At 47.1% G+C, this 26227-nt stretch overlaps 1 protein-coding gene across 3 annotated transcripts in view; it reads right to left on the bottom strand.

The window, feature by feature from the left end:
• VPS53 (VPS53, GARP complex subunit) overlaps positions 1 to 26227 on the bottom strand; it is a 149421-nt gene that overhangs the window by 70137 nt on the left and 53057 nt on the right. For all 3 annotated transcript variants that reach the window (XM_003131813.4, XM_021067533.1, XM_021067534.1), the window contains 5 exons: positions 23299 to 23377; positions 19878 to 20021; positions 19279 to 19421; positions 16130 to 16271; positions 1730 to 1831 (listed from right to left, as the gene is read on the bottom strand). In XM_003131813.4, the coding sequence (XP_003131861.1) occupies positions 1730 to 1831; positions 16130 to 16271; positions 19279 to 19421; positions 19878 to 20021; positions 23299 to 23377 (610 nt within the window). The remainder of the gene's footprint in view (positions 1 to 1729; positions 1832 to 16129; positions 16272 to 19278; positions 19422 to 19877; positions 20022 to 23298; positions 23378 to 26227) is intronic.

Here is a 26227-nt window from a genome sequence, read left to right as displayed (position 1 = left end):
TACACAGTTTCGCACATGACAACGGCAGCCATTTGCACTGGGGAGACACGAGGGCCCTAAAAATGGCCCTGCCACACGAGGCCAGCTCGGAGGGTGCAGGGGACCAAGCGCGGGTGGAGGATACCCCAGAAGGATGAGCCCCACACCCAGATCCCTCTTTCCCATCCTAGTCCTTCCTCCCAAAATGTGAGAGATGCATTTCTTTCCTTCTTTTTTTTTTGGTGACTGCCCTGCGGCATATAGAATTCAGGACCAGGGATCAGATCCGAGCTGCAATTGCAACCTACGCCACAGCTGTGGCAATGCCAGATCCTTTAACCCACTGCTCCGAGCCAGGGATTGAACCTGTGTCTTGGCACTGCAGAGATGCCACCGATCCCACTGTACCACCATCGTGGAGTGGGAACTCCAAGATGCATTTCCTTATTTAGAAGCAATCTTTTGTATCTCCCAGCCTAGCTGATACAATGGCTTTAAATCAATTACATCCAATCCCATAAATCTCTGGGAGGCAGCCTCAAGATATTCACTGCAATTCTCAGGACTCATTTCTGTCTCTGCTTTTCAGGGAGACATCATGGTATAACAGAAAGAGCGCCAGGAAAAGGATTCCAGTCTCTGACTTCTAGACCTGGCTTCTGGTTCCAGCTCCTCCACTTCCAAACTGGGTAACCCAGGGCCAGTCACTTAACCTGCGGCTCACAGAAAATCCTATAAAAGGAGAGGCTAGCACTGTCAGGATGAAATGAAATAAAGCATGGAAAAGACTTTTAATCTATCGAGCACCATAAAAACGCGAGGCACCCACGTAATTATAATTATTTAATCAATGGATCAGACACATTCTACTGCCTCCCTTCAGAACTGTTCCTGGAAGTTCTGCTCTCTTGATTCCTGCCTGCCAGGACCGTACGCCTCCCTCACCGAGCCAGGAATGCAGGGTTAACGGCAAAGTGCGTGGCTCCGGGCTTCCCAGAGCTGCTCTTCCCAGCCAGCCTCCTGTTCGGGGGTGTGTGGAGCAAAACAGCACCATAAAATAAGCCTCCAGCAGCCAAGTGTAGAAAATTAAAAAGAAGGATCACTAATCCAGACAGGAAAAGTCCGGATTTACTGCTCTAACCCCTCTTGCCATGAAAAGGCAGTGAAACGAAAACACCATTCTGAGGATGAAGGGCGAGGAAATTCGGAGGTGGGCAGAAAAAAGCCCAAGGCAGTGGAAGTGCTCCGTGCTCTGCAAAGTGCCCTCCAAATCCGCCCCAGTCACCTTGGTGTTTCCAGGCCGCCCCGATGGCGTCCCGACCGACAGCGCTCGGCTCACCCGCGTGGAGGGCTCTCCCAGCGGACGGCGCTGCTCACGTCAGCGGGACCCGCAGCCTCTCGCCTCAGCGCAGGCCCAGATAAGGGGACAACCGAAAGCTACGCTGGCTGACAAGCTCAGGAGATGACAGTGAGGCCGGGCCGAATTCGGCCCTACCCCACGGGCCAGTGAGGCCTGTGCGGGCCGTGAGGTCGACGGCGAGTCCTCGGGGGCAGAGGGCGGTGGCAGGAAGGCTGCCCCTTTCACCCACTCTTCTAAACCTACTGTCCCATAAAGGCTTTCTAGAAAGACCCCCAAGGCTGTAATCTCTGAATGTGGTCCACAGCCAAGCGATCGCATGTACAGCCAGCAGACCCGCTTTCAGAAACGAACATCAGGTGGGCTCCGCGCAGAAACGCAAACCAGACTCACTTGCTCGGAATCGCCTTTCTCCATCGCCAGTTCCTCCATCTCCGGTGCTGCCTCATCCTCCAGGAAGGGGTTGGTGGAGGCGGGTGGAGACTCGGGTTTCTTCTGTTAAGAAGACGTGAGAAAGAGAGCTATTTTGAGCACATTCAATAGCTTTGCCCCCTGACCTGCTTTTTCCAAGTCTCTCCAATCACTCGGTCATGAAATCGGATCTAAGGAGCAAAAAACGGACACAACCTGGACCGCATTCTCACCTCCGAGCCTTCACGATGCTTCTTCCTCTTCCTCTTACTGCCCACCTCACCCCAGTAGCAACATGCTTGCAACTCTCACTGGTCCTTAAGTTTTCAAATCAGACTTCCATACAGAAGTCTTCCGGGAAGCCCTCCTCATCTGTCAAGTCTGCGTTAGAAGTCCCTACACAGGCTCCCATCCCACCTGGTACCTCCCTTACCCAGGTATTTATTGAAATTCCGCAGTGCTCTTTCTTTGTGGGGGGGTGTGGAGGGGCACAGCATACACAAGTTCCCAGGCTAGGGATCAAACCTATGCCACAGCAGCCACCCAAGCAGATGCAGTGATGATGGCGGATCCTTAACGTGCTGCACCACAAGGGAACTCCCCCGACTGCTCATTTATTTGTCTCCTCCCTGCTCGGCTCTAGGATACCAGGGACCACGTCTATCCTGTTCCGCATAACATCCCTGGTGCCTGGCACATCACAGGTCTTCATAAATATGAACGAATCAAAATGCCAGCTGGGCTTGCATTCAAGAACAAACCATAAAGCGGATCTTAGAGACAGGTCTCATGACCACAACAAACTCCCTTGAGAAAAATTACTTTCCAGCTCCCAAATATGACCACTCTTTCAAAAGATATCACTGAGTGGGCTGGACTGGGGGCTAGTGAAAAAGCTGGAGACAGCAGGCAGGGGTTTTGGCGCCACACCATCTAGCCATCTAGCCTCTCTGCTGGACCAGGAGGACAGAGTTACAGGACTCCTTGAAGGATGAAATCTGATAAAGTGTGTGAAACCCTAGAAGGAGCACATGATACATATAAGTGATGGTGATTCCAGTGTGACAACAAAATCAAGGCAGCTCTTTAGAATTTTTTATAAATTTGACCTCAAGATATTGGGATTTTTTTTTTTTCTCTTTTTAGGGCCACACCTGTGGCATGTGGAAGTTCCCAGGCTAGGGGTCCCATCGGAGCTGCAGCTGCCGGCCTACACCACAGCCACAGCAACACCAGATCTGAGCCACATCTGCTCCCTATGCCACAGCTTATGGCAACACCGGATCCTTAACCCACTGAGTAGATGAGGCCAGGGATCAAACCCACACCCTCACGGATATTATGTTGGGTTCTTAACCCACTGAGCTATGATGGGAACTGCTCAAGATATTATTTATGCCGAGGAGCTAGATGTTCTAGCAGAAAGGGAACCAAGGCAGACCCCTCTGCCCCCAGGGAGGTTACGGGCATGCAGGAGAAGCAAACTTTACCCAAATAACCACACGAGCGCTGGTGAGGGCCACGGAGGAAAAGTAAAGGTTGGTATGAAGGGACTGCAACAGAGGGTCGCGGAAAACCTCCCCAAGCAAATGACATTTGAGCGGGAAGGAAGGATGTCCGCGGGAAGGGCGGGGGACAGCGGGCCTTCGAGGCAGGGGGCGAGCCCACGAGGCCGTCCACTCAGCAGTCAAGTCCTGAGCACCTGCTCTGCTCCAGGCGCCCTCCCAGGGACCGGAGACACCACACTGAGCAAGATAAAGCGGGGTGGCACCACAGGAAAACACCATTTAGGAACGAGGGTGAGGCTGGGGAAGTGGCGATGGGGGTGGCCTCTCTGAGGAGGTGACATCTGAGCAGAGACCTGAAGGAGGAGAAGCAGCTATGTGGACAAAGATCTGGGGACAGGCATTCTCACCAGGGGGATCCAGGGCAGAGGCAAAGGCGGGAAAGGGGCCTGGGAGTCTGAGGGGTGGTGGCGGGGAGTGGGGAGAGCAGGGGCCCAATCACACAGCCTTTCGTGGGCCTGGGAAAGGGTGTTCTTCTTGTTGCAACTGGGCCATCACTGCGAGTTTTAAACAGGGCAGTAGCCAGTTTTAGACTTTTTTAGGGGGTGGGCTGTACTCACGGCATACGGAAGTCCCGGGCCAGGGATCGACCACAGCGGTGACAACGCCAGATCCTTAACTGCTAGGTCACCAGGGAACTCCCAGTTTTAGATTCTGAAGAAGCTGCTACACTGGGCCAGGTAGGGGTGATATGGGAGTGGGCTAAGCTAGAGTTGTGGAGATGGAAATAAGTGGCCAGATCCGGGACACATGTAGGTGACAAAGTTGAGAGGACTTGTTGAGAGAGTGGACGTGAGGGTGAAGGAAAGGCAGGAATCACGGGTCAGGCACTTCCTGGCCTGAGCAGCTGCGTGGCAGGTGTGACCACTGCCTAAGGGCTGGGCCAGGGTTTGCGTCCAGGCTCTCCCACTTGGGGACGCCGCTTCACGTCCCCAAGGCTCCGTCCTTCTGTCTGCAGTGTAGGAATAGTAATACCTGCCACATGGAGCCATAGGGAGAACCGGACGAGCGATGCACCCAGAGCGTGACTGACTGTACAGAAGGCAGCTGAGCCCCGAGACTGGCGCGTGGGCGGCTTTTGTTAACCTTCCGGAGGGGCGATCAAGTCGCCTGGGCGCCAGTCAAGTGACTCTCAGGAGGGAAGCAGGGCGGGGGGCACACAGGACTTAGAAGACTCCGAAAAAGGATGTTTACTCGTAAGTGAGGCCCTGTCCTACGACGCGGTCTCTGGGGGCCTCTCCAGGAAATGAAAGCTATGGGCCCATCAGCTCGCAAGGCAGAGGCCTATGAGCCCCCCGCTCCTCCCCGGCCGCCAACGAAGCCCTCGAAGCACCCCCAGGAGCACCGCCCTGTTGGCCAATGCTCCACGACAGACTCTGAGTGGGGGGATACGGACTCCTGCTGTTCAGGGGGCTGTGTTACTGCTCGGATTAATTCGCTGTGAAGAAAGAACAGGGCTTAGCAGGGAGCCGTCACCAGCCCAGCCCAGCCCAGCCCTCTGCGCTGGAGCCCCGCTGCCGGAGCCAACCAGACCACACTTCTCATGCCTGCTCTGCAGCTGTCAGAGACCGAGGAGAATTACAAGTTTAGGGTTAGGTTCTAAAGAACTCAAATGACATATTCCATAAGCTCTGGGGCTGCTAAGTGAAACCAAAAATCTGCCAAGAAAGGAACAACTTTCCAATTTTGAAAGAATTCATTCTTTTTGCTATGATGACAGGTGATTTCAAGGTCACACAGGAAGGAAAAATTCTTCCGAGGGCAACTTAATTCCTCCTAATTAAACCACATGGGGTTTCCATCAGCTCCAAAACAATAAGGGCCGTAGGACAGCCAAGCCGTCTGATTTACTGCTGGGAAGAAACAGCCTGGCCTTAGTCCGTAATATATCCATATCCACATCCACACCCGTATGTGCTGCCTGCACAGATCCCTTTCTGAGGCCTTAGCTGGACCCTTTAAATTATCAAAGAAGGAACTGTGAAATTTAAGATGAATCTGTTTCATTTCCTTGGAGGAGAGAGCTTTCAGCCTGAGATCAAAGTTCCACGATTTCTGTGTTTTCTCATTCCACAAACACTTTACTCCAGTCCAAGTCCTCATCCGTCCTTAAAGAGATGGCTTGAAGGCTTCAGCTCATTGGCACAGAGCTGTTGGCGCCTGGTTTAACATCACGGGGACCCCTCCCTGGGTACCACCACATCCATCCATATCCTACGTTCTGACAGTTACGTATAGGTTTCTTTCTCCTACCCGAACATAAGCACCTGTCTGATTCAATTTTTCATCGTGTCCCAAGGCCCTGCACCAAGAAGGAGCCTGAGAAACATTTGTGGATAAATGCTGATCCGTCCAACTAGATATCCTCATACTAAGTGAAGCAAGGTAGAAAGAGAGAGGTAGGATATCATTTATATGTGGAACCTAGAATACAGCAGAAATGAACCTATCTACAGAACACAGAGACTCAAAGACAGGGAGAACAGACTTGTGGTTGCCCAGGAGTGGGGATGGTGTGGGATGGACAGGGAGGTTGGGGTTAGCATATAAATGCAAACTATTACATTTAGAATGCATAATAAGCAGTAACGTCCCGCTGTACAGCACAGGGAACTGTGTCCAGTCTCTTGTGACAGAACATAATGGAAGATGACATGAGACAAGGAATGTATATATACGTATGACTGGGTCAGTTTGCTTTACAGCAGAAATTGGCTTATCATAACTCAACTATAATTTTAAAAAATGCTAATCAGGTGAGAAGCACTCAATAAGTCCTCTTCAGGGAGTTCCCGTTGTGGCTCAGTGGTTAATGAATCCGACTAGGAACCATGAGGTTGTGGGTTCGATTCCTGGCCTTGCTCAGTGGGTTAAGAATCCGGCATTGCTGTGTGCTGTAGGTCGCAGATGCAGCGCAGATCCCATGTTGCTGTGGCTCTGGCGCAGGCAGGCATCTACAGCTCAGATTAGACCCCTAGCCTGGGAACCTCCATATGCTTTGGGTGCGGCTCTAAAAAAAACAAAAAAACAACAAAAAAAAAGTCCTCTTCAGACACGTGGGCAACATTTTCTATTTTTTGTTTAACTACACATGCACGCACACACACAAACACCTGTGTGTACTTACCTATGTGTGCACACATGCACTCCTGCTTGTAAAAGTTTCAAAATGTATCCCAAATTATTAAACAGTGGACATCTCTGGGGAGAGGGATTTAGAGCAGTTGAGAAGAAGGAGATTGTTCTTCTAAAATATTTTATTCTAGGGCTTCCTTTGGGGTGCAGTGGATTAAGGATCCAGTGTTGTCCCTGCAGTGGCCCGGGTTGCTGCTATGGCATGGGTTTGATCCCAGGCCCAGGAACTTCCACATGCCTCGGGCAGGACCAAAAAAAAATTTATTCCGTTTGAGCTTTAACAAGCAGGTATTACTCTCCCCCTTTCTCTTTTCTTTTGGTGGACAAATTATTTATCTAGGGAGTTCCTGTTGTGGCACAGTGCAAACGAATCCGACTCGTATCCATGAGGATGTGGGTTTGATCCCTCACCTCACTCAGTGGGTTAAGGATTCAATGTTGCCATAAGCTGTGGTGTAGGTCGCAGATGGGGCTCAGATCCAGCATTGCTGTGGCTGTGGTACAGGCCGGCAGCTGCGATTCAGCCCCTAGCCTGGGCACGTCCACATGCCATAGGTGTGGCCCTAAAAAGCAAAAAAAAAAAAAAAAAAAAATTAAAAACTAAAAAAAGAGTGAGGATGACCTATAACTAAACTCAGTATTTTCTAAAACTCTCGATCTCTTGATATTTTAAAACTGTGATATAATGAACATAAAATTCACCATTTTAAGGTGATTTTCAACTCGGTAGTTTTTAGTATACTCACAAGGTTATGCCACCATCACTGCTGTCAATCCCAGAACAGTTTCATGCAAAAGACACCCCATTTCCGCTAGCTGTCAGTTCACAATCCTCACCCACCCCCACTTTTAATCCCTGGCAACTACGGTTCCAGCTTCCGTCTTTATGGACTTGCCTATTCTAGACATTTCACATAAATGGCATCACATAGACTATGTGGTCTTCTGTGTCTAGCTTCTTTCACGCAGTATAGTGATTTCAGGGTTCCTCTATGGTGCAGCAGAAACCAGCATCAGTACTTTGGTCCTCTTTATGGCTGAACAATACTCCACTGTATGGATATACCACACTCTGTTTATCCATTTGTCCATTAATAAGACTTTTGGTTTGTTTGTAGCTTTTGGCTATGTGAATAGTGCTGCTATGACCATGTATGTACAAGTGTTTATATGAACACATGAGAATTTTTCAATACCTAGGTGTTGAAAGAATGTGTTATTCTCGTAATTAAAAAAACATTTTCAGGTTGCTTTGGTTTTTTTTTTTAATCTGGCATAGTTACCCCTTTACATCAGGCATTGGCATAGCAGCACCATGAAATTCGCTAAAACAAAGAGTGACGACTGCTTCCGAATCTTAACAAAGCAACACTAATATCAAGACTCAGCCCTGGGAGAGACTAAGAGGCAGGTGCATTCATAAAGAGACAATAAGACCACAGAAAGCAGCTCAAAGCAGAGGCTATCTTATACCTGAAATACTCCTATTTTCTGACCCATTACTCCATTTGTATCATAAGAAAATAATCTCAAACGTGAAAAAAGATTTATTCCCAAAAATGTTCACTGTGGCCTTATTTATAAAAGTGAAAAAATGACAAGTACCTAAGGATCCAACAAGAAAAGGCTAGCTAGGAAAATTATGGAACACCTATATAATGAAATATAGTGACTGAGAAAGCACTTAGGTAGACAATACGAAGAAAAGTAGAATATAAAATTGTATTTACACATCATATATAAAAATTAACTCAAAGTGGATCAAAAATCTAAATGTAAAAGGGAAAACTATAAAACTCTTAGAAAAAAATCACAGTAAGTGTTTTTGACCTTGGATATGCCACCAAAACTCAAACAACAAAAGGAAAAAAAATAGGTAAACTGGACTTCATCAAAATTGAAAACCTTTGTATGTCAAAGAACTCTATCAAGAAAGTAAAATGACATCTCACAGACTTGGGGGGGGGAACATCCATAAATCATATACCTGATATAAATAGATTATATAAAGAACCTCTAGAATACATATTTTTTTTTAAAAACTCCTACAACTCAACAATAAAAAGACAAACAACCCAATTAAAAAGGAGAGTTTCCTTATGGCATAGCAGGTTAAGGATCCAGCATTGTCAATGCAGCAGCTTGGGCCACTGCTATGGTATGGGTTTGATCCCTGGCCCCGGAACTTCCATACACTGCAGGTGCAGCCGAAAAAAAGGAGGCAAGGGACTTGAACAGACATTACTCTAAAAAAGACAGACAATCAGCCGACAGGCGCATGGAGAGGATGCTCAGCGTCATCAGTCAACAGGAAAATGCAAATCAGAACCACAGGGAGACACTACGCTACACCCATGAGGATGGCTACTGAAAATTAACTAATTAAAATAAAAATTTAGTTCTCTGTGGTGCAGTGCAGTGTCCAGCACTGTTCCTGCAGCAGCTTGGGTCACTGCTGTGCCAGGAATTCGATCCCTGACCTGGGACCTTTGACAAGCCACAGGTGCCCCTCCGCCGCCCCTAAAAAAAATACATAAGTAAAAATGGTGCAGTTGCTATAAAAAAACCCAGCCTGGCAGTTCCTCAAAAAGTTACCATATAACCCAGAAATTCCATTCCTAGACATGATCCTAAAAGGACTGAGACCATGTTCACACAAAAACTTGCACACGGATGTTCACAGCATTATAAATAACCAAAAAGTGGAAACAACTCAAATAAACAGATTTTAAAAATGTATATCCGTGGAACTGAATAGCACTCACTCATAAAAAGACCGAACGTGCTACACGATGGATGAACTTTGCAAACACGACACTAAGTGAAGGAAGCCAGGCACAGAAAGCCACAAATTACATGATTCCATTTACAAGAAATGTCCAAAATAGGCAAATCCATAAAGACAGAAAGTAGATGAGCAGTTGCCTTGGACGGAGCGGAAGGCGGAAACTGGAAGCAACCGCTGGGGTGCATCTCTGGGAGCAAAGGGAGTGACCTGGGATTGGACAGCCGGGGAGGTGGCCCAGCCTCCTGAATCTGCTGAAAACAGCTGAATCGTACACGTTACATGGTGAGTTTTATGCAAAATGTTGTTATATGAATTATACTTCAATTTTTAAATAAAATAACCAGAAAAACATGTACTTTAAAAGTGCAATTTTAACTTGAGAAAATACATACAAGGAACACACCAAAGTCCTCATGTGATTGATGGGACAACAAATGAGTCTTTTTCTTTTTTTTTTTCTTTCTTCTTTTGGCCACACTCACAGCACGTGGCAGTTCTCAGCCCAGGGATGAAATCCACACCACAGCAGTGACCTAAGCCAGGGCAGTGACAACACCGGATCCTTAACCCGTTGAGCCACAAGAGAACTTCCCAAATGATTCTTTTTTTTTGGTTTTTCCATTCTTGCCTATGAATTCCAAATTTTCTGTCTTGACCATGAATTACTTTCTTAGAAATAAATAAAAAGAAGCTAAACTCCTCTTAGGAGTTATTCATATGAAGGAATATATTCCTTTAGGGTCAAATAAATCACTTACAAGATATTTTGAAACACTAAAGGGAGCTCCCTGAGTAGGGGAAGCTATTTCCTGGCTCAGGATGGGTCCTTGTACAGTGGCAAGACTGCCAGGACCCTGTGCCTCCCCCCACCATCTCCCTAAGGCAGCTGTTCAACTGCTAGAAGACCAAGGTGTGGGGTAAGCTGCTCTGTGTGGGCTTTCAAAAGAGCAGTGAGCCTTCTGCAGGCTCTCTTATGCGCAAACCACTTGGTCGAAAATCATACCTATATTTAATAATGTAACTTTTTTAAACTGGACAAGCATAAATGTATATTAAAATGACCCCTATAGGAGTTCCCGTCGTGGCGCAGTGGTTAACGAATCCGACTAGGAACCATGAGGTTGCGGGTTCGGTCCCTGCCCTTGCTCAGTGGGTTAACGATCCGGCGTTGCCGTGAGCTGTGGTGTAGGTCGCAGACGCGGCTCGGATCCCGCGTTGCTGTGGCTCTGGCGTAGGCCGGTGGCTATAGCTCTGATTCAACCCCTAGCCTGGGAACCTCCATATGCCGCGGGAGCGGCCCAAGAAATAGCAACAACAGCAACAACAACAACAAAAAGACAAAAGACAAAAAAAATAAAAAAATAAAATGACCCCTATAAGCCAAAGGACAATTCTATTTAGAAAGACAACTTAGGTAGTGGCTAAGAGGATGGGGAAATTCAGCTGTGTGAAGTGGAAACACTTTTAATTTTAAAAACAAACAAAAAAAACCCTTCCAAATTCAGTGAGTCAATTACAAACTTAACCCAGCCCATTCTGTTTCCATAGAGACTGAATATCATATGTTTACCCTTAAATCTAATTACTGAGTCCCCAATAATGCAGTTAAATGTGGGTACAGTTAAATCATATCGAGACACTTACTTTTAACATCAAGGCATTTTAATTTACAGACTTTTTTAAATCCCTCATAAAGGGTTAGGAGTTTAGGCAATTAGCTAGAAGCCTTGACAGCTCCCTTCTTCCAGCAACAGTTACAGTACAAGACGGCACAAACTTGCTGGGGCGGGTAGAGTACCAACAAAACAAGGCCTGTTCTGAAGGTTCTTTCAGTCTCTCTTCCTACCAGATGTAAAACTGCATCTGTCAAAAAGCACCAAAGACGAGGCATCCCAACGGTCGGTTAAGGAGAGCTTCCTAGGTGAGCCTGTCCCCTCTCAAGCTTGTTTGACGGTCAGTTAGTCACCCAGGAGCTTAAAAGGACCTGAGGGTAGGCCTGGGACAGTCTCAGGTCTACCTGGTTCCTTGACTGACTTCACATCTGCCCTATAGTTTCTAAGGCATTTGCTTTCTATGAACTTTGGCACACGTTAAAGGGTATTACGACATATTCTGATTCGTTCTGTGGTTCTGATGCCCTGAAACAAGAGAGCGACCATCAAAGATTTTCTAAAAAGCCTATCCCGAGATCAAGGCAGGACAGGGAGGAGTGTGGAGGACAAGGAGCAGCCAGTCTTTGGGTGGGGGGTCCAGCAGCTGGACTGGGGGTCAGGCCAGGCAGAGCTTCTGGCCCAGCCCCACCAGCCTCCTCCCAGCACTGTCTGCTGGGAGCACGGTCAGTGGTCACGACTAACCCACGAGGGTCCCCGACCCTGAGGCTTACAGCTACTGGCGAGGGTGGGGCCCCACTTGGCCCCAGCAAGGTGCTGGCAGGAGCAGTTTCAGACCGAACATCACTGACAGGGAGAACTCGACTGTCGCACCCCCCGCCCCCACGGCAGGGCTCCGGCGAACCGACTCTCCAGGACCGGGCCTGCCTTTTGGAAAAGGCTCGGGGGGTTCTGTGGCCTTTCCAGAAGCTACTCTTCAAGGGATGATCTCTGAAGGCGATGAAGCAGCCTGGGTCAGGGCTTGGGATACAGGGTGGCTGCTGGGTCATGTTAACTGGGGTGAAGAACAGGCCGGGGGAGGAGTCTGACTGCAAGACGTGGAGGGACTGGGAGAGGTCAGCGCAGAAGACCGCTGACGACGGACTGGACGGGTGAATAAAAGCTCAGGGCTCAGCAGGACTTTCTGGCCAAGGCTCTGCAATAGGAAAGGCTGCAAACCTGACAGGAGAGGCAAGCGACAGCAGGAGGAGGTATGTGTGAGTCGATTGTACCAGAAAATTTCCAAAAAGAAGGGCCTGGTGGGAAAGGTGCAGGTGTTCCTGGGGACCTTGGGTGACACCTCAGGGCACAGCATCTCCTGCAGACGGAAGGCTGCAGTCCAGGCGCCTGGCCCTGGCAGGGAAGGAGCGCTGAGAGAGGCCAGGCTGCCCTGGACACAGGCACTGTCAGCCCTCTGCCCAAGCAGATAGATGCTGGTTAACAGGTGACCAACTGCCACTCTGGCAGTCCCATGCCAGTTTTCTACAAAAAAACATCTTTGCAAACTTAGATTCCACTCCTGCCGGTTTTTCATGGTCTCTGTGTGGTGACTCTACACAGTAGCCTCATCTTGTCAAGAGGGAGCTTTCCCAGCCCACCCAGCTCAACTTTCCCAGCCCAACTCCAGCTCTTTTGGACTTTGGGGTATTTCCTAGCACAAGGGACATGTGACATGTGCCGGGACAGCCCCAAGGCTATCCTGGTCACCAGGTACGACAGGGCCGGCCATTTATTTCTGTGACCCTGGGTGTAAATGGAAAACCCAAATCTCTAGGGAGCAGGTTCCAGTCAAAGGTGGGGAAGAATGGCTCAAAACAGGCAACTGGCACGAACGTCACTCAAGCACAATCTCCCGAACAGCTAGCCGGGTTACTGGCTCACAGAGCCTGTCCACGTGCACTGCCCAGCAAAAAGCCATGGGAGCTCAGGGTGGGCAAGCACTGCCAGCTGGGGCCTGTGCTCAATGCTCAAACCTCCCTGTCCCCAGGCTGATCTGCAGCGCTGAACCCAGCACCACACTCGTCTCCGCTTGAAGTCAGGCCAAAAGCATGGCTGGGGTGGGGCAGAGAGGGGCGCCGGCGTGAGAAAATCAACCAAATCCTTCTCGGGAGAGACGCAAGCTTCTCTCAATGGCATTTCTGTGACCTGTTTCCTTTTATGATGTGCATTTTATTTAAGGGCATTTTCATCTATCTCGTGGACCGTTTTTTTCCTCTTTAATAAAAAGAAATCAATTTTGAACATGGAGTTAACAAGCAGGGGTGTGTCTATAAACGTGATGTATATATTTTTAGGTGTTAAGTGTGGAAAAAGTGCTTTGCGGTCGTCTGCATCTGATTTCAGTAAGGTCACGAGTGGCCCTGAGTAGACAAGGTTTTATGGCCTTGCCTTAAAACTGAGGGCTGTGGCTGCGGCGCTTCAGCCCACTGCCCTGAGGGACCAGCTTCTGGCGCCCACTCTGGGGCACGTCTTGGGTGGGACAAAGAGGGGATTCCACAGAAGTCTCTAGGACTGGAAGGGCGAGGGGCGGGTGGGGGCGCTAGGGAAAGTAGCAGTGGTGAGGGCAGAACGCCAGGCCCAGGCTCTGCCCTTCTCTGCTTCATTCCCAGTAGCTCAGTTTTTCTACGAGGGCGTATTAGCTGGGTGGCCTCCGGCAGGTTTCAAATGAGTACTTCCTACAGCTGATGAAGCAAAGTGATGGGCTGCAGGCAAACGCACCCGGCACAGTGAGAGACACACAGTGGAGGTTCAAAACTGTTAGCTCTTATTGTGTGCGACTCCACAGCAGAGGAGGTTAGAAGAAAAGAGGTTAGACTCACGGACACAGAAAACAAATTTCAGGTTAGCAAAGGGGAAAGAGCAGGGAGAGAGAGAAATTAGGAGGATGAGATGAACAAATACACACTACTACATATAAAGCAGAGAGACAGCAAGGTCCTACTGTGCAGCACAGGGAACCATACTCAGCTGTACACCTGAAGCTAACCCAACACTGTAAATCAACTATACTTCAACTTAAAAAAAAGAAAAGGAGACGTTCCCTTGTGCTGCAGCAGGTTAAGATCTGGTGTTGTCACTGAAGCCGTCTGGGTCCCTGCTGTGGCACAGGATTGATGCCTGGCCTGGGAACCTCCACATAGTGTGGGTGTGACCAAAAAAAAAAAAAAAAAGAAAATTGAAAAATAAAGTAAGTGAACACAAAAAAAATGTTTACTAAAAAGTATGTAAATGACCCTCCTACATTGGTGGTAGGAATGTAAATTGGTAGAGCCACTATGGAGAACAGTATAGAGGTTCCCTAAAAACCTAAAAATGGAGTTGCCACATGGTCCTGCAATCCCACGCCTGGGCATGTATCTGAAGAAAAACACAATTCGAAAAGATACAAGCACTCCAATGTTCACAGCAGCACTACCACAATAGCCAAGATATGGAAGCAATCTAAGTGTTCACTGACATGCATGGATAAAGAAGATATAGATACAAAACAGAATATTAACCAGCCATTAAAAACAAATGAAATAATGCCATCTGCAGCAACATGGATAGACCTAGAATCATCATACTAAGCCAGAGAAAGACAAAACATCATATATCAGTTATACGTGGAATCTAAAAAAAAGAATGCAAATGAATTTATTTACAAAACAGAAACAGACTCACAGACATAGAAAACAAATTTATGGTTACCAAAGGGGAGGAAAGGAAAAGGATAAATTAGGAGATTGGGATTAAAATACACACGCTTCTATATATAAAAGAAACAACCAACAAGGGCTACTACAGAGCACAGCAAACTATATACAATATCATAAAATAACCTATAATGTAAGAGAATGTAAAAAAAGAATACACATGTGTGTATGACTGAATCACTTTACTGTATACCTGAAACTAACACAGCCTTGTAAATCCAACTATATTTCAATAAAAAAAAAATTTTTTTTTGGTCTTTTTGCCATTTCTGGGGCCACTCCCACGGCACATGGAGGTTCCCAGGCTAGGGGTCGAACCGGAGCTGTAGCCGCTGGCCTACACCAGAGCCACAGCAACGAGGGATCCGAGCCACATCTGCAACCTACATCCGTCTTCAACGTCGGATCCTTAACCCATTGAGCAAGGCCAGGGATCAAACCGCAACCTCATGGTTCCTAGTTGGATTCGTTAACCACTGAGCCACGACGGGAACTCAATAAAAATTTTTAAAAAAGAAAAAAGTATGTGTTTGTATAAGAAAAATTCAGGAGTTCCCTTGTGGCACAGTGGGTTAAGGATCCGGCAGCATCACTGCAGTGGCTTGGGTCACTGCTGTGGTGCGGGTTCTATCCCTGGTCTAGGAACTTCCACATGTCACAAGCACGCCACCCACGCCCCCACCAAAAGGAAGAATAATTCAAACAAAAGAGTAGAGTAAAATGAACAAAAAAAATTCTGCCTCAACCTATTCTCACTCCAACTCCCCTCCCCAGAGACATCCAATGTTAACATTTCCAGACCTTCCTCTTAAGAGATTTACATCCATAAACATGCTTCTTACACCAACAGAATTACAGCATCTACACTGGGCCGCAGCTTACATTTTGCACCTAACAGCCCTGAGAGGTTTTCTTTCTGTGACAGCACATCAAGATCTTTCTCCCATACCACCACTTCCAAACTGCTAGACCTACTCCACAGGACAAACACGCATATTTTATTTAACCACTCTTCAATGATGGACGTTACAAAAATCACCGTTTTCTGCTTTTAAGGCTGCAATTCTCCTCTTTCTTGGTACATCTTCCTCTAAACACATCCTAACTGGAACACCCAAGAGGTGATCACAAAAATCACCATTTTCTGCTTTTAAGGCTGCAATTCTCCTCTTTCTTGGTACATCTTCCTCTAAACACATCCTAACTGGAACACCCAAGAGGTGATCACGTTATAAGGTATCTCTGACTGAATATGTGCAGCCTCTGTGACTTGCAAAATTACTAGTCTGCAAAATAGGGCCAACCCTTCGATAAAGCGATGACAGGCCATTCTAAAAACATGAAGCACTGCCTAACAGACCAACAATAAAGCCACAGAGGACTTGGTGTGACTACTGGCATGAAGTTATTGAAATCCCTGGGATGGGGGATGAAGCACTTGAGCCCATGGACGGAACCACCCCACCGTGAAAAATTTCTGAAATGAAGCCCACCCACCCGTCAGCCCCAGCCACTCATTTCTTGGCCAGCTCCTCTTAGGACAGTCTTACCAGAGTGCCATCGGTCAGGGTGCACCCAGAGAAGCGTTTTGCAAGAAAGCCCTCAAAGTTCGTTGTTCTCTGAATAGCAAAAAGAAGCAATTTCACTTCAATTTCCTTTGCTCGAGTACGCATGATCTTGGCAAGTTCCGTCCTTCAAATCAAAGAAATGAGAACGTTATTGAACAAACATACCATGTGAGCCAAGACAAAGAAAGTGGCTTTAGCGTATACTAAAAAAACCAAAAAACCCCCAAAAAACAAAAAGCATGTGGTCATTTCAAAACCTGAGGTCTATAGTCAACTAAGTTTAATGCTTGGAGAATAAAAATACTCTAAATAAGAACTTTAAGGAGTTCCCGTCGTGGCTCAGTGGTTAACGAATCTTGACTAGGAACCCATGAGGTTGCGGGTTTGATCCCTGGCCTTGCTCAGTGGGTTAACGATCCGGTGTTGCCGTGAGCTGTGGTGTAGGTTGCAGACGCGGCTCGGATCCCACGTTGCTGTGGCTCTGGCGTAGGCCGGGGGCTACAGCTCCTATTAGACCCCTAGCCTGGGAACCTTTCATATGCCGCGGGAGCAGCCCAAGAAATGGCAAAAAGACAAAAAAAAAAAAAAAAGAATTTTAAGGTGAAATTATCCACCAATTAAAAAAAAAGCACTCAAGTGCTCCATCTCAGAATGTAAGTTGCAAGTGACACAAGAACCCTTAGTAAGCATTGAGCTATGATCATCTTCCCACACAAATAAATGTCAAAAATCAAACAGCCTCTGAATTTACTGAGAATTAGGTAGCTGCAGGATTTTAGCCAAAATTCAAACAATGAAAGCTTGGCAGCAACACTGGCAGGAGCTGACACAAAGATCTGTTGGCTTTGGTACACTCTCAGTCTGCTGCGGACTTCATTTTTCACAGAAAATTAATTTTGCAAGTCACTGAACTGTAGGCTAAAGAGAATGATCAATTTCTCAAGGAATTCACTCTTTCTTTGCTAATCAGGACTTAGAAAGTGACAAGAGCAACTGACTTTGAATCAGTATAAAAGGTTATCTAAATCCATGGTAGCAAATGTGTTTCTGAAAAAAACCCACCACATAGAATGTCTGACACCAAGGGTGAACCCTAAAGCAAATTTCGGACCCTGGATGATAACGATGTGCCAGTGCAGGTTCATGGAGCGTAACATATGTACACTATCGTCAGGGATGCTGATAATGGGGGAGGCTGTGTGTCAGGGGGCAGAGGGTATATGGGAAATTTCTGCATATCTTCCTCTCAATTTTGCTGTGAACAGAAAACTGCTCTTAAAAAATAAAGCCTACTTTAAAAAAAAACCAAGAGCCAACAGCCCTTAAGAAACTCCCACCAATTTTAAAGCATACAACTTGACTAAACTCTATAATTTTATTTTCTTTGGCTGCACCTTCGGCATTCAGAAGCTCCCAGGCCAGAGGTCAAACCCATTTCACAGCAGCAACCCCAAGCCACAGCAGTGACAATGCCAGATTCTTAACCAGCTGGGCCACCAGGGAATTTCTGTGTATTCTATGATTTTTAAAACAGGTGACTAACTGGAGTTCCCACTGTGGTGCAGTGGGTTAAGAACCTGACTGTAGCGGCTTGGGTAGCTGTGGAGGTGTGGGTTCGACCCCTGGCCCAACACAGTGTGTTAAAGGATCTGGTGTTGCCATAGATGGGGCCTAGTTCACAGCTGTGGCTTGGATTCAATCCCTGGCCCGGGAACTTCTACCTGCTGTGGATGCAGCCATAAAAAAAAAAAAAAAAAAAAAGACAGACGACAGACGACTATCATGAATTCTAAGGTAACTGAGTTTTGCTCAGATATGGGACTCTTTTTAAAAAATTAACTTGGAGTTCATGTAACTGTGCACTACTAGAAGAGACTGTGTAACTAATAAAACCCAGTTACCACCACTGTTTTAGTGTAACTACAAGGAAAGAATAAAAATTTGCCTCAGGAGTTCCCATTGTGGCTCAGTGGTTAACGAATCCGACTAAGAGCGATGAGGTTGCAGGTTTGATCCCTGGCCTTGCTCACTGGGTTAAGGATCCAGCGCTGCCGTGAGCTGTGGTATAGGTTGCAGACACGGCTTGGATCCTGTGTTGCTGTGGCTGTGGTGTAGGCCGGTGGCTACAGCTCCGATTAGACCCCTAGCCTGGGAACCTCCATATGCTGCAGGAGCAGCCCTAGAAAAAGACAAAAAAAAAAAAAATATATATATATATATATATGCCTCTGACTTTAGTTTTGTCATGGATACACTGATCTATGCTTCTTGGGCTTTAATTCTTTGACATAAAGGGACTACCCGGCCCTGGGCTACACTCATGGAAGCTGAAGACAGGATGAATGAGAGAAGGTCTTTAAAATGCTCAGAACACTCGGATGCCAATATTATTAACTATCCAAATTTCCCATCACTGTACTAGGGATGGGAAATTTGCTCAACAACTGTTTCCTGAGAGTCTCCTATGTCACTGAAATAGACACCTCCCCTGTCCCTCTGGAACCATCTACCTGGCAAGTCAAAACAGCAAAACGATGATGGATATGCATACTCACTACACACTGACATACGAGATACAGACACATGGGAAAATGGGGGGCAATGAATCACTACAGGGAAAGCTGGCTGATGAGCTTTCAGTTGGTTAAGGCAGGCAGGCTGTTCAAGGCAAGGGCGAGGCTAAAACAAAGTCCTAGAGCAAAGGTGAGAACAGACTGCTGCCTGTGTACCACTCTTAAGGCAAAACCAACGCACAGACAAGCGCTCTGGCTCTAGGCTACTGGCCCAGGGCGCTCATGGACCCGTTTCCATTTTGCCTCCCTTCATGTAATGCTCTCCGTCCTAGGGCTGGAACTCTGAAGCTGCAGAAGGTGGCACACAGATGCAGCTGGAGTTTGGGAGTCGGTCTGGGGTATATAAAATCTGACTTTCGACACAAAAGGAGTCTTCTGAGGGGAGATAATCCAGCACAGGGAAAGCCGTTCTCATGAATGATGACTTTTAAACAAACAAACAAACAAACAAAACAGGAGAGGTACCAAATCCACAAGAAAACCCAGAACCCATAGAGACTGGACGATTGGTTTCCATGGATTTCAATCAACACCCATGCATCGCTGGCATCTATCTACCTTGTGATGTGGCAAAATTCCACCGCGATCCTCTCAGCCATGTACCACTCTCGCGGAAACATCCGGCCGTACTTCTCCTCATAGTCCACGAGCTGGCGTTTGATCCAGGCATAGCGTCTGTCAATTTTGTCCAGCCAGGCAACCTTGGGAGGCAGGGACACAAAATCCACTTCAGAGCTAACAAGCAGTAACAGTTGAAGGAAATAAACAAAAACCCACAACCAAGGAAGACATAACCAATGTACTTCTCAGGGTTTTAAAGAATCCAGGCTACTTTTTCACTTGATCCAGAGGCTCTTAACGTGAGGTCTGTGACTGGGCTTCAGGGGTCTACAAATTTCCTGAAACTGTCTTCAAAGTCTGATGCATAGATGCCTTTTTGGGAGAAGATCTGTAGCTCTCATTAATGTCTCCAAAGGGTCAGTGACTCCAAAATGGTTAAGAATCACTGAGCTGTACAGTCAGCCCTTAGGATTCATGGTGCAACAATCAACATTTTAAGACTGTGGTGCTAATAAAGTATAAATCATAGACTCGAGAGAGTTCAATTTTCAATAAAATTCAAAGGTAGCAACTGATTTCATTTGGTCAATACTTACATCCTGGTTTTCTTGAAAAAGTACTAGGTACTCTGACAGATGCTGTTTAATAAACTTTTTGATGATTTCCTGTTTGATTCTGGGGTCCAAAATATTGGCAATCAGACACGCATCTCTCAGGACATTGCTCGGTCCTCCCGGCCTCTGGCAAAACAAACAACACACATGGGTTCAGAAGCCAGAAATGTCCCTTAAATCTTCTGGCCTCTGACAGCTGCTGCTTCTTGTCCCACTCATGATGTTATTGCTACTTCCACTCCCCTGACACTCATTCTTGTGCTGGGGATGGAGAGTTTAGTTACTTGTTCCTCGACGAAAGAATCATTACGCTCGTCTGCAGGAGCCAATATAAAAGCTACTCTGTGAATCAGCAACGAGACATTTTGGAAACAGGGCCAACGATGATGGGAGGAAATTCTGCTCTCTGAGTGCAACTGAAATCACCTTGCTGAAGAGCCCTAAAAATCAGAATGATACCAGTCTCACCCCACACATGCCACTTTCCCCTGAGTCCAGCCTTGGATTCCTCTTCTTAAGGTACCATATTTGTGCCAAGAAGTGTGGTGGTATTTAAAACCTAAATAGATTCCAAACCATGCAGACAGGCAGCCAAAGGTAAAATAGTACTATACTGGCCCCCCGACCTGAAAAAAACAGTAGCAGACTCTCAAGGGCTGTAGCATACGTCATGATGGGAAGGCCTCTGCTGTCACTAAAAGCAATTCAGTCTCGCTGAACCTTTCTTTACAGTAACTCGCTGAATAGACAAGGCTGGCTGAGTGGACCAGAGTAAGAAAAACACCTGGCATCTACTCTTGGCTTGGCTGAAGAGCCATGCAGCTTTGGCACAGTTATTGAAACCCATCTGAAAAATAAATGAAAAAAAAAGTAATGGACTTTAACTAGGTGATGATTAAGGATCTTCCAAATCTTTATGACCCTTTTTTGGTCAGTTCTGTCCAGTTTATCCATCTCAACTGAAGTTCATGAGTTTCCTACGGAGTATTACTTAAGGTGCCCAAGAGCTAAACTGTTAGAATGCAGACTCGCTCTGTGCTGAGTGGCTGTTCTGTCATCTGCTGAGCACTCTGACGGCTCAAGTCTTGCCTCTGGATGAAAACATCTGATCTGACAGAGAAGTCACAGAAACCAAAACCTATGGGCTCATGTACTCAGATTTTTTTGTTTAAAAAGGACTTAAGAGGAGTTCCCATTGTGGCTCAGTGGTTAACGAATCCGACTAGGAACCATGAGGTTGCGGGTTCGATCCCTGATCTCGCTCAGTGGGTTAAGGAGCCGTTGTTGCTGTGAGCTGCGGTGTAGGTCGCAGACACGGCTCGGATCCCGGGCTGCTGTGGCTCTGGCGGAGGCTGGTGGCTACAGCTCTGATTTGACCCCTAGCCTGGGAACCTCCATGTGCTGTGGGTGCGGCCCTAAAAAGACAAAAAAACAAAAAACAAAAACAAAAAACCATTAAGTCAGAGAAAAGGGAAGCAAGATGTTAAAGAAAAATTTTTAACCTTACCTGCCTCATGGGGTCCAAGAAAAAGATAAAAAGTAGGTCAACGTTAGTTTTTCCTAAATGATAAAGGTGGGCTTCATCCATGTCTCTGAAACCTCCTAAAACCAGGGTGGACAGCGAGGTACAGTAAAGCAGACCCTGGACTAAGAAGTGGCTAGTGCCTATAATTTTGAAAAAATTTTATTTTAATTAATTTATTTTAGTGGCATGTGGAAGTTCCTGGGCCAAGGATTGAACCTGAGCCACAGCACTCACGATGCTGAATCCTTAAACCACTAGGCCATCAGGGAATTCCACAATGACTATAATTTGTGAGTATCCTTCTACAGAAGGGCTTTCCAATATGAACTCCCTGTAAGAGTAAGGAAGATGAAGTCCACAAAGGAATACTGCACATAAAACATCTGATTGCAGAGTTCCTGTCATGGCGCAGCGGAAACAAACCTGACTAGGAACCATGAGGTTGCGGGTTTGATCCCTGGCCTTGCTCAGTGGGTTAAGGATCCGGTGTTGCCGTGAGCTGTGGCGTAGGTAGAGGATGCAGCTCGGATCTGGCGTTGCTGTGGCTGTTGTGTATGTAGGCTGGCAGCTACAGCTCCGATTAGACCCCTAGCCTGGGAACTTCCGTATGCCGCAGGTGTGGCCCTAAAACAAACAAACAAACAAAAAACACACCTGATTGCTACAAGACAGCCAGAATGTATGCAGACACTAAAATCAGGGGCAGGTTTCCTATAGCAAGTAATCTACAAAGCTGGGGCAGCTACCCCACCTACTTCCCAAGTTTCTTTTATGAGGCGCAAAGAAAAGCAACAAAGATATTTCCAGTTATTGAATCACAGAGCAGGTCCCAGAAGCGCCCTTGGCTCGGTAAATGGACATATACCCCCAGATCCACCCACCAAATGGTGCTTCTGGTGTGGGCTTCGGCTCATTTCTGCGCTGCACAGCTCTCTCTCCCAAAAGAGCTCAAATGAGAGAGGGAAAAAAATCCTTCTGAAGGTTCTTCTCTCCCAGACACATGCAAAGCATTAAGATTATGTCTGCTACAATTTGAAGGATGGAGCTAAAAGCAGTTACCCCAGCACGATGACGGCCAAGGAAGGGGAAGTGTGTTACACGGACGAGCAATGTAACCAAGAGCTGGAAGCGAAATACTGTGGGTTTTGCAGACACAACAATAAGAGCTCTGCTCCCAGTGAGAGCTGAGGAGATTACTTCCAAAGATCAGGATTCTGATCATTAGAAGCGAGCCTCCTGTGTCCCTTTCAGAGTTACATAAGCCTGGGGACGCTCCTCCCAGTTGTCTCTTCACCAAACTGAAACCAAAAAGTTATGTAACTATGCTAAAAACACTGTGGCTTGAAAAAACATGGTTTTTTTAAAATATGGCCATGAGAAGATAGAAATTTACCAGGCAGACAAGATATTAGATTTGACAGGGAGTTCCCGTTGCGGCTCAGCGGTCAATGAACCCGACTAGTATCCGTGAGGACCAGGGTTCGATCCCTGGCCTTGCTCAGGGGGTTAAGGATCTAGTGTTGCTGTGACTGTGGTGTAGGCTGGCAGCTGCAACTGGATTCAACCCCTAGCCTAGGAACCTCCATATGCTGCAGGTGTGGTCTTCAGAAAAAAAAAAAGGTATTCGGTTTGATACACATTAAACTAAACCAAAGCAAACCTTTGCTTTCTGATGCTGAGAGGACACAGAGGAGATCAACATGGCTCTGGGACGTTTAACATCAAGGATGGTCTCGTTACTCTGAACTCTGGCAGACGGACCTTACGGCTGCCAGCAAAGGCCTCTGGGATGGTACATGGAGAGCACCTGTAGCGAGCTGCGTGTCAGGCAAGAACGGTGATGACATCTAAAGAGGAAGGGAAAATGCCAAACAGTACCTTGGTACCCTGGGAAGGAAATGCTTCTTCAAAATCGGCCAGGATTTGCTGTCCTAACTCAGTCTGGGCGGCCTTCACTCTGAAGGGAAAAGAGAACAACACATCACTGCCCGGAGGAATTTTCAAATCTCCGTTAAGTAATTATGCAAAGATCCGGAGGGGTCAGAACTGCCAGAGTCTTTAGGGATTATCCAGGAGGAGGGCAGGGGCGGCTAGTTAACAGAGGTCACACACCTTAGCAGTCGGTTCACGACCAGGACCCAGGCATCGGATTTACCAGGTGTGGATTTTCTACATCCCAAGTTCTTCCAGGCCACCCCTTACCTGTCATGTCATCAGAGGGGTTATGCTGCAGGGAAATGCTATATAATAATGCCCAAGGCAAACATAAATCCATTGCAGGGTACTGGTACCACTACCCTCCTGCTCCTCGGAGGACAGGACGGAAGGAGGGCGTCAGCATCTTCCAGAATTGCTCTTTATTCAACCCAGAAACCAACATCAGAATCCTAAGTTTTAACAAATGCACAAAAAGAACATTTTCTAGCAGTTCCCTAGTTGGCCTAGAGGGTTAAGGCTCTGACGCTGTCACTGCTGTGCCTCAGGCTGCTGCTGTGGTGCAAGTTCAAACCCTGACCCATGAACTTCCACATGCCACGGGCATGCCCCGCCCCGCCTGCCAAAAAAAACCCCACACACAAAAGAATATTTCTTCAAGTAAAAAGAGTCAAACGATAAAGTAAACTTGTTATTGAGAGTGAAGGCCCTTGAATGAAGATTTAAGTTCGCCCAGAAGATAATGAAGATGAAAACTGAGTTACACTGAAAATCAGTTCGAAAGCAAGGTCAGTATTGACCACAGTGGTTTGTATGGAAACGAGGAACTCAAGAAACACCTGTCAGCTTAAAGGAAAGAGGAGGAAGGAGAAGCTGCTGGCAGGGGCCGGGAGCCGTGGGTCGGCGCCCCCTGTGCTCGTCCTCCGCCCGCCATCCTCAGAGCTGGACTGCCCTGGGCCGGCCGCCAATATTTTATCTTTGCTAAAAGCACCATAAAATGGTGTTCTTCCTTTTTTGGTCTCCACCCTGTTACTTTGGAATTAACTTTTTTGAAGTTTCTAGAAGCAGTGAACAGCTCAAAACCACAATTTCTTTGGCTACCAGGCAGCCAGGCAGTGCTTGGCAACCTACAGCGTTGTTTTTTTTTTTTTTTAATGAGGGGATAGGCAGGACCCAAAACAGTCTGTTTTTTTCTGTGGCATAGTTATAATTATGTCTTACTCCCAATACTTTCCAGGGTTCTTCCACTATCTTCAAAATGTTTAAAGCCACCCTTACAGGTGGGTTTGCAGCCCCTTTAGTCATTTTGCAAGGGGGCTAGAAAGGACAGCATTATAACCACCACTGGAGCAGAATCAGGGCCACCCGTTGTTTAGCACTGCCCAACGGAGCAGGGGAAAGAAGCCTGGAGTAGGAGCTCTACTGGGAGAGACGAGAACATGCTTTTGTAAAACTGGACCTTCGCGGTCTTATGACTCCACAGATCGGGCCAGGCAGACAGTCTCCCCTGATGCCAGGTCACAAGACAGAGCTTCTAGAGCCTCAGGCCCCTCTGTTCCTCCTCTGGTCTTGGCAGGACACAGGGATCCCGGTTCACTCTCTCCTAAGCCACAGGATAATTTCTGGATCGGAAGCTCTGCCCCCGTCCCCCCACCCAGGGACAGTCACAGTCTTATTCTCAGGGCTCCAAAGCATCTCAGGGATCCGATGCTTCCAGCCCTGCCTGTCACCCTCCCCACCCGACAATCCCCTAACTCCGTATTCTTAACCAGATCTGAAATCGGGGCGCCTGAAAAGACGGAGCCCATGAGAGGTGCAGAAAAGAGGGTGAAGCACCAACACTGTGACTGACAGAGCCCCTTGGCCTCTTTTTCAATCCATTTCCAAGGCCACCCTTTCAGATAGCCTAGTCTTAGCTATGCCCCTAATGAGCTACATGTAGTCCTAAATAAGTCATTTCCCCTTTGTGGGTCACAACTAACAAGAGTTTTGAAATAAAAGGGTGAGGATGGAGGCCTTTCAGTATCCTCCCCAGTCCTGATTCTTTCACAACACCCACCGTACAGTGCTAGCTGGCAACAGCATCCATCCTTGCAGGTGACTGCAAGTGGGATGAATAATTAATGCTGGAGCAGAACAATAAGCTTTTGCACATCTTTCCAAGCATAGTTTCTGAAGTGTCTACCAGTGACTCGGATGAAAGAGCAACCACTTCCCTTACTGACATTACTGATGGTATCGAGAAACCCAAGCCATGAGCCGTGCACTTTCAGGGTAAGATATGAATAGCAGTCTTTACCACCAGCTGTTTAAGCAAGATCCTAGAAAAACGTCAACACGCTTAAAAGAACACACCTTCAGCCTCATTCCTTTCTACTCTTTCCTCTTGTAACAATGAAAAGTAAGTCCTGGGAGTTCCTGCTGTGGCACAGCAGAAACGAATCCCATTTGTAACCATGAGGTTTCAGGTCCGATCCCTGGCCTCACTCCATGGGTTAAGGATCCGGCGTTGCCGTGAGCTGTGATGTAGGTCGCAGACACGGCTCGGATTCCGTGTCGCTGTGGCCGTGGTGTAGGTCAGCAGCTGTAGCTCCGATCTGACCCCTGGCCTGGGAATCTCCATATGCCGCAGATGTGACCCTAAAAAGAGACGGATGAACAGATTCTGTTAGCAGAGCATCTATTTGAGTTCAGCTTCCAAGATGGCCCAGTTACCCTTATGCAAATCAATCTACGACTAACAGAGGGGGAGTAAAAATTCCCCCTGGCATCCAAAGAGGCTCGGCCTGGGTGGGTAGTGACAGTTCAGCATTGACCACTCGTAGGAAATGAAAAATAATACAGTGTGCCGCCTGGAAATGAAGGTCAACCC

Source organism: Sus scrofa, chromosome 12 (genome assembly GCF_000003025.6).
Source record: "Sus scrofa isolate TJ Tabasco breed Duroc chromosome 12, Sscrofa11.1, whole genome shotgun sequence".
Taxonomy (NCBI): Eukaryota; Metazoa; Chordata; class Mammalia; order Artiodactyla; family Suidae; genus Sus; species Sus scrofa.
This window is presented reverse-complemented; position numbering and strand designations above follow the sequence as displayed.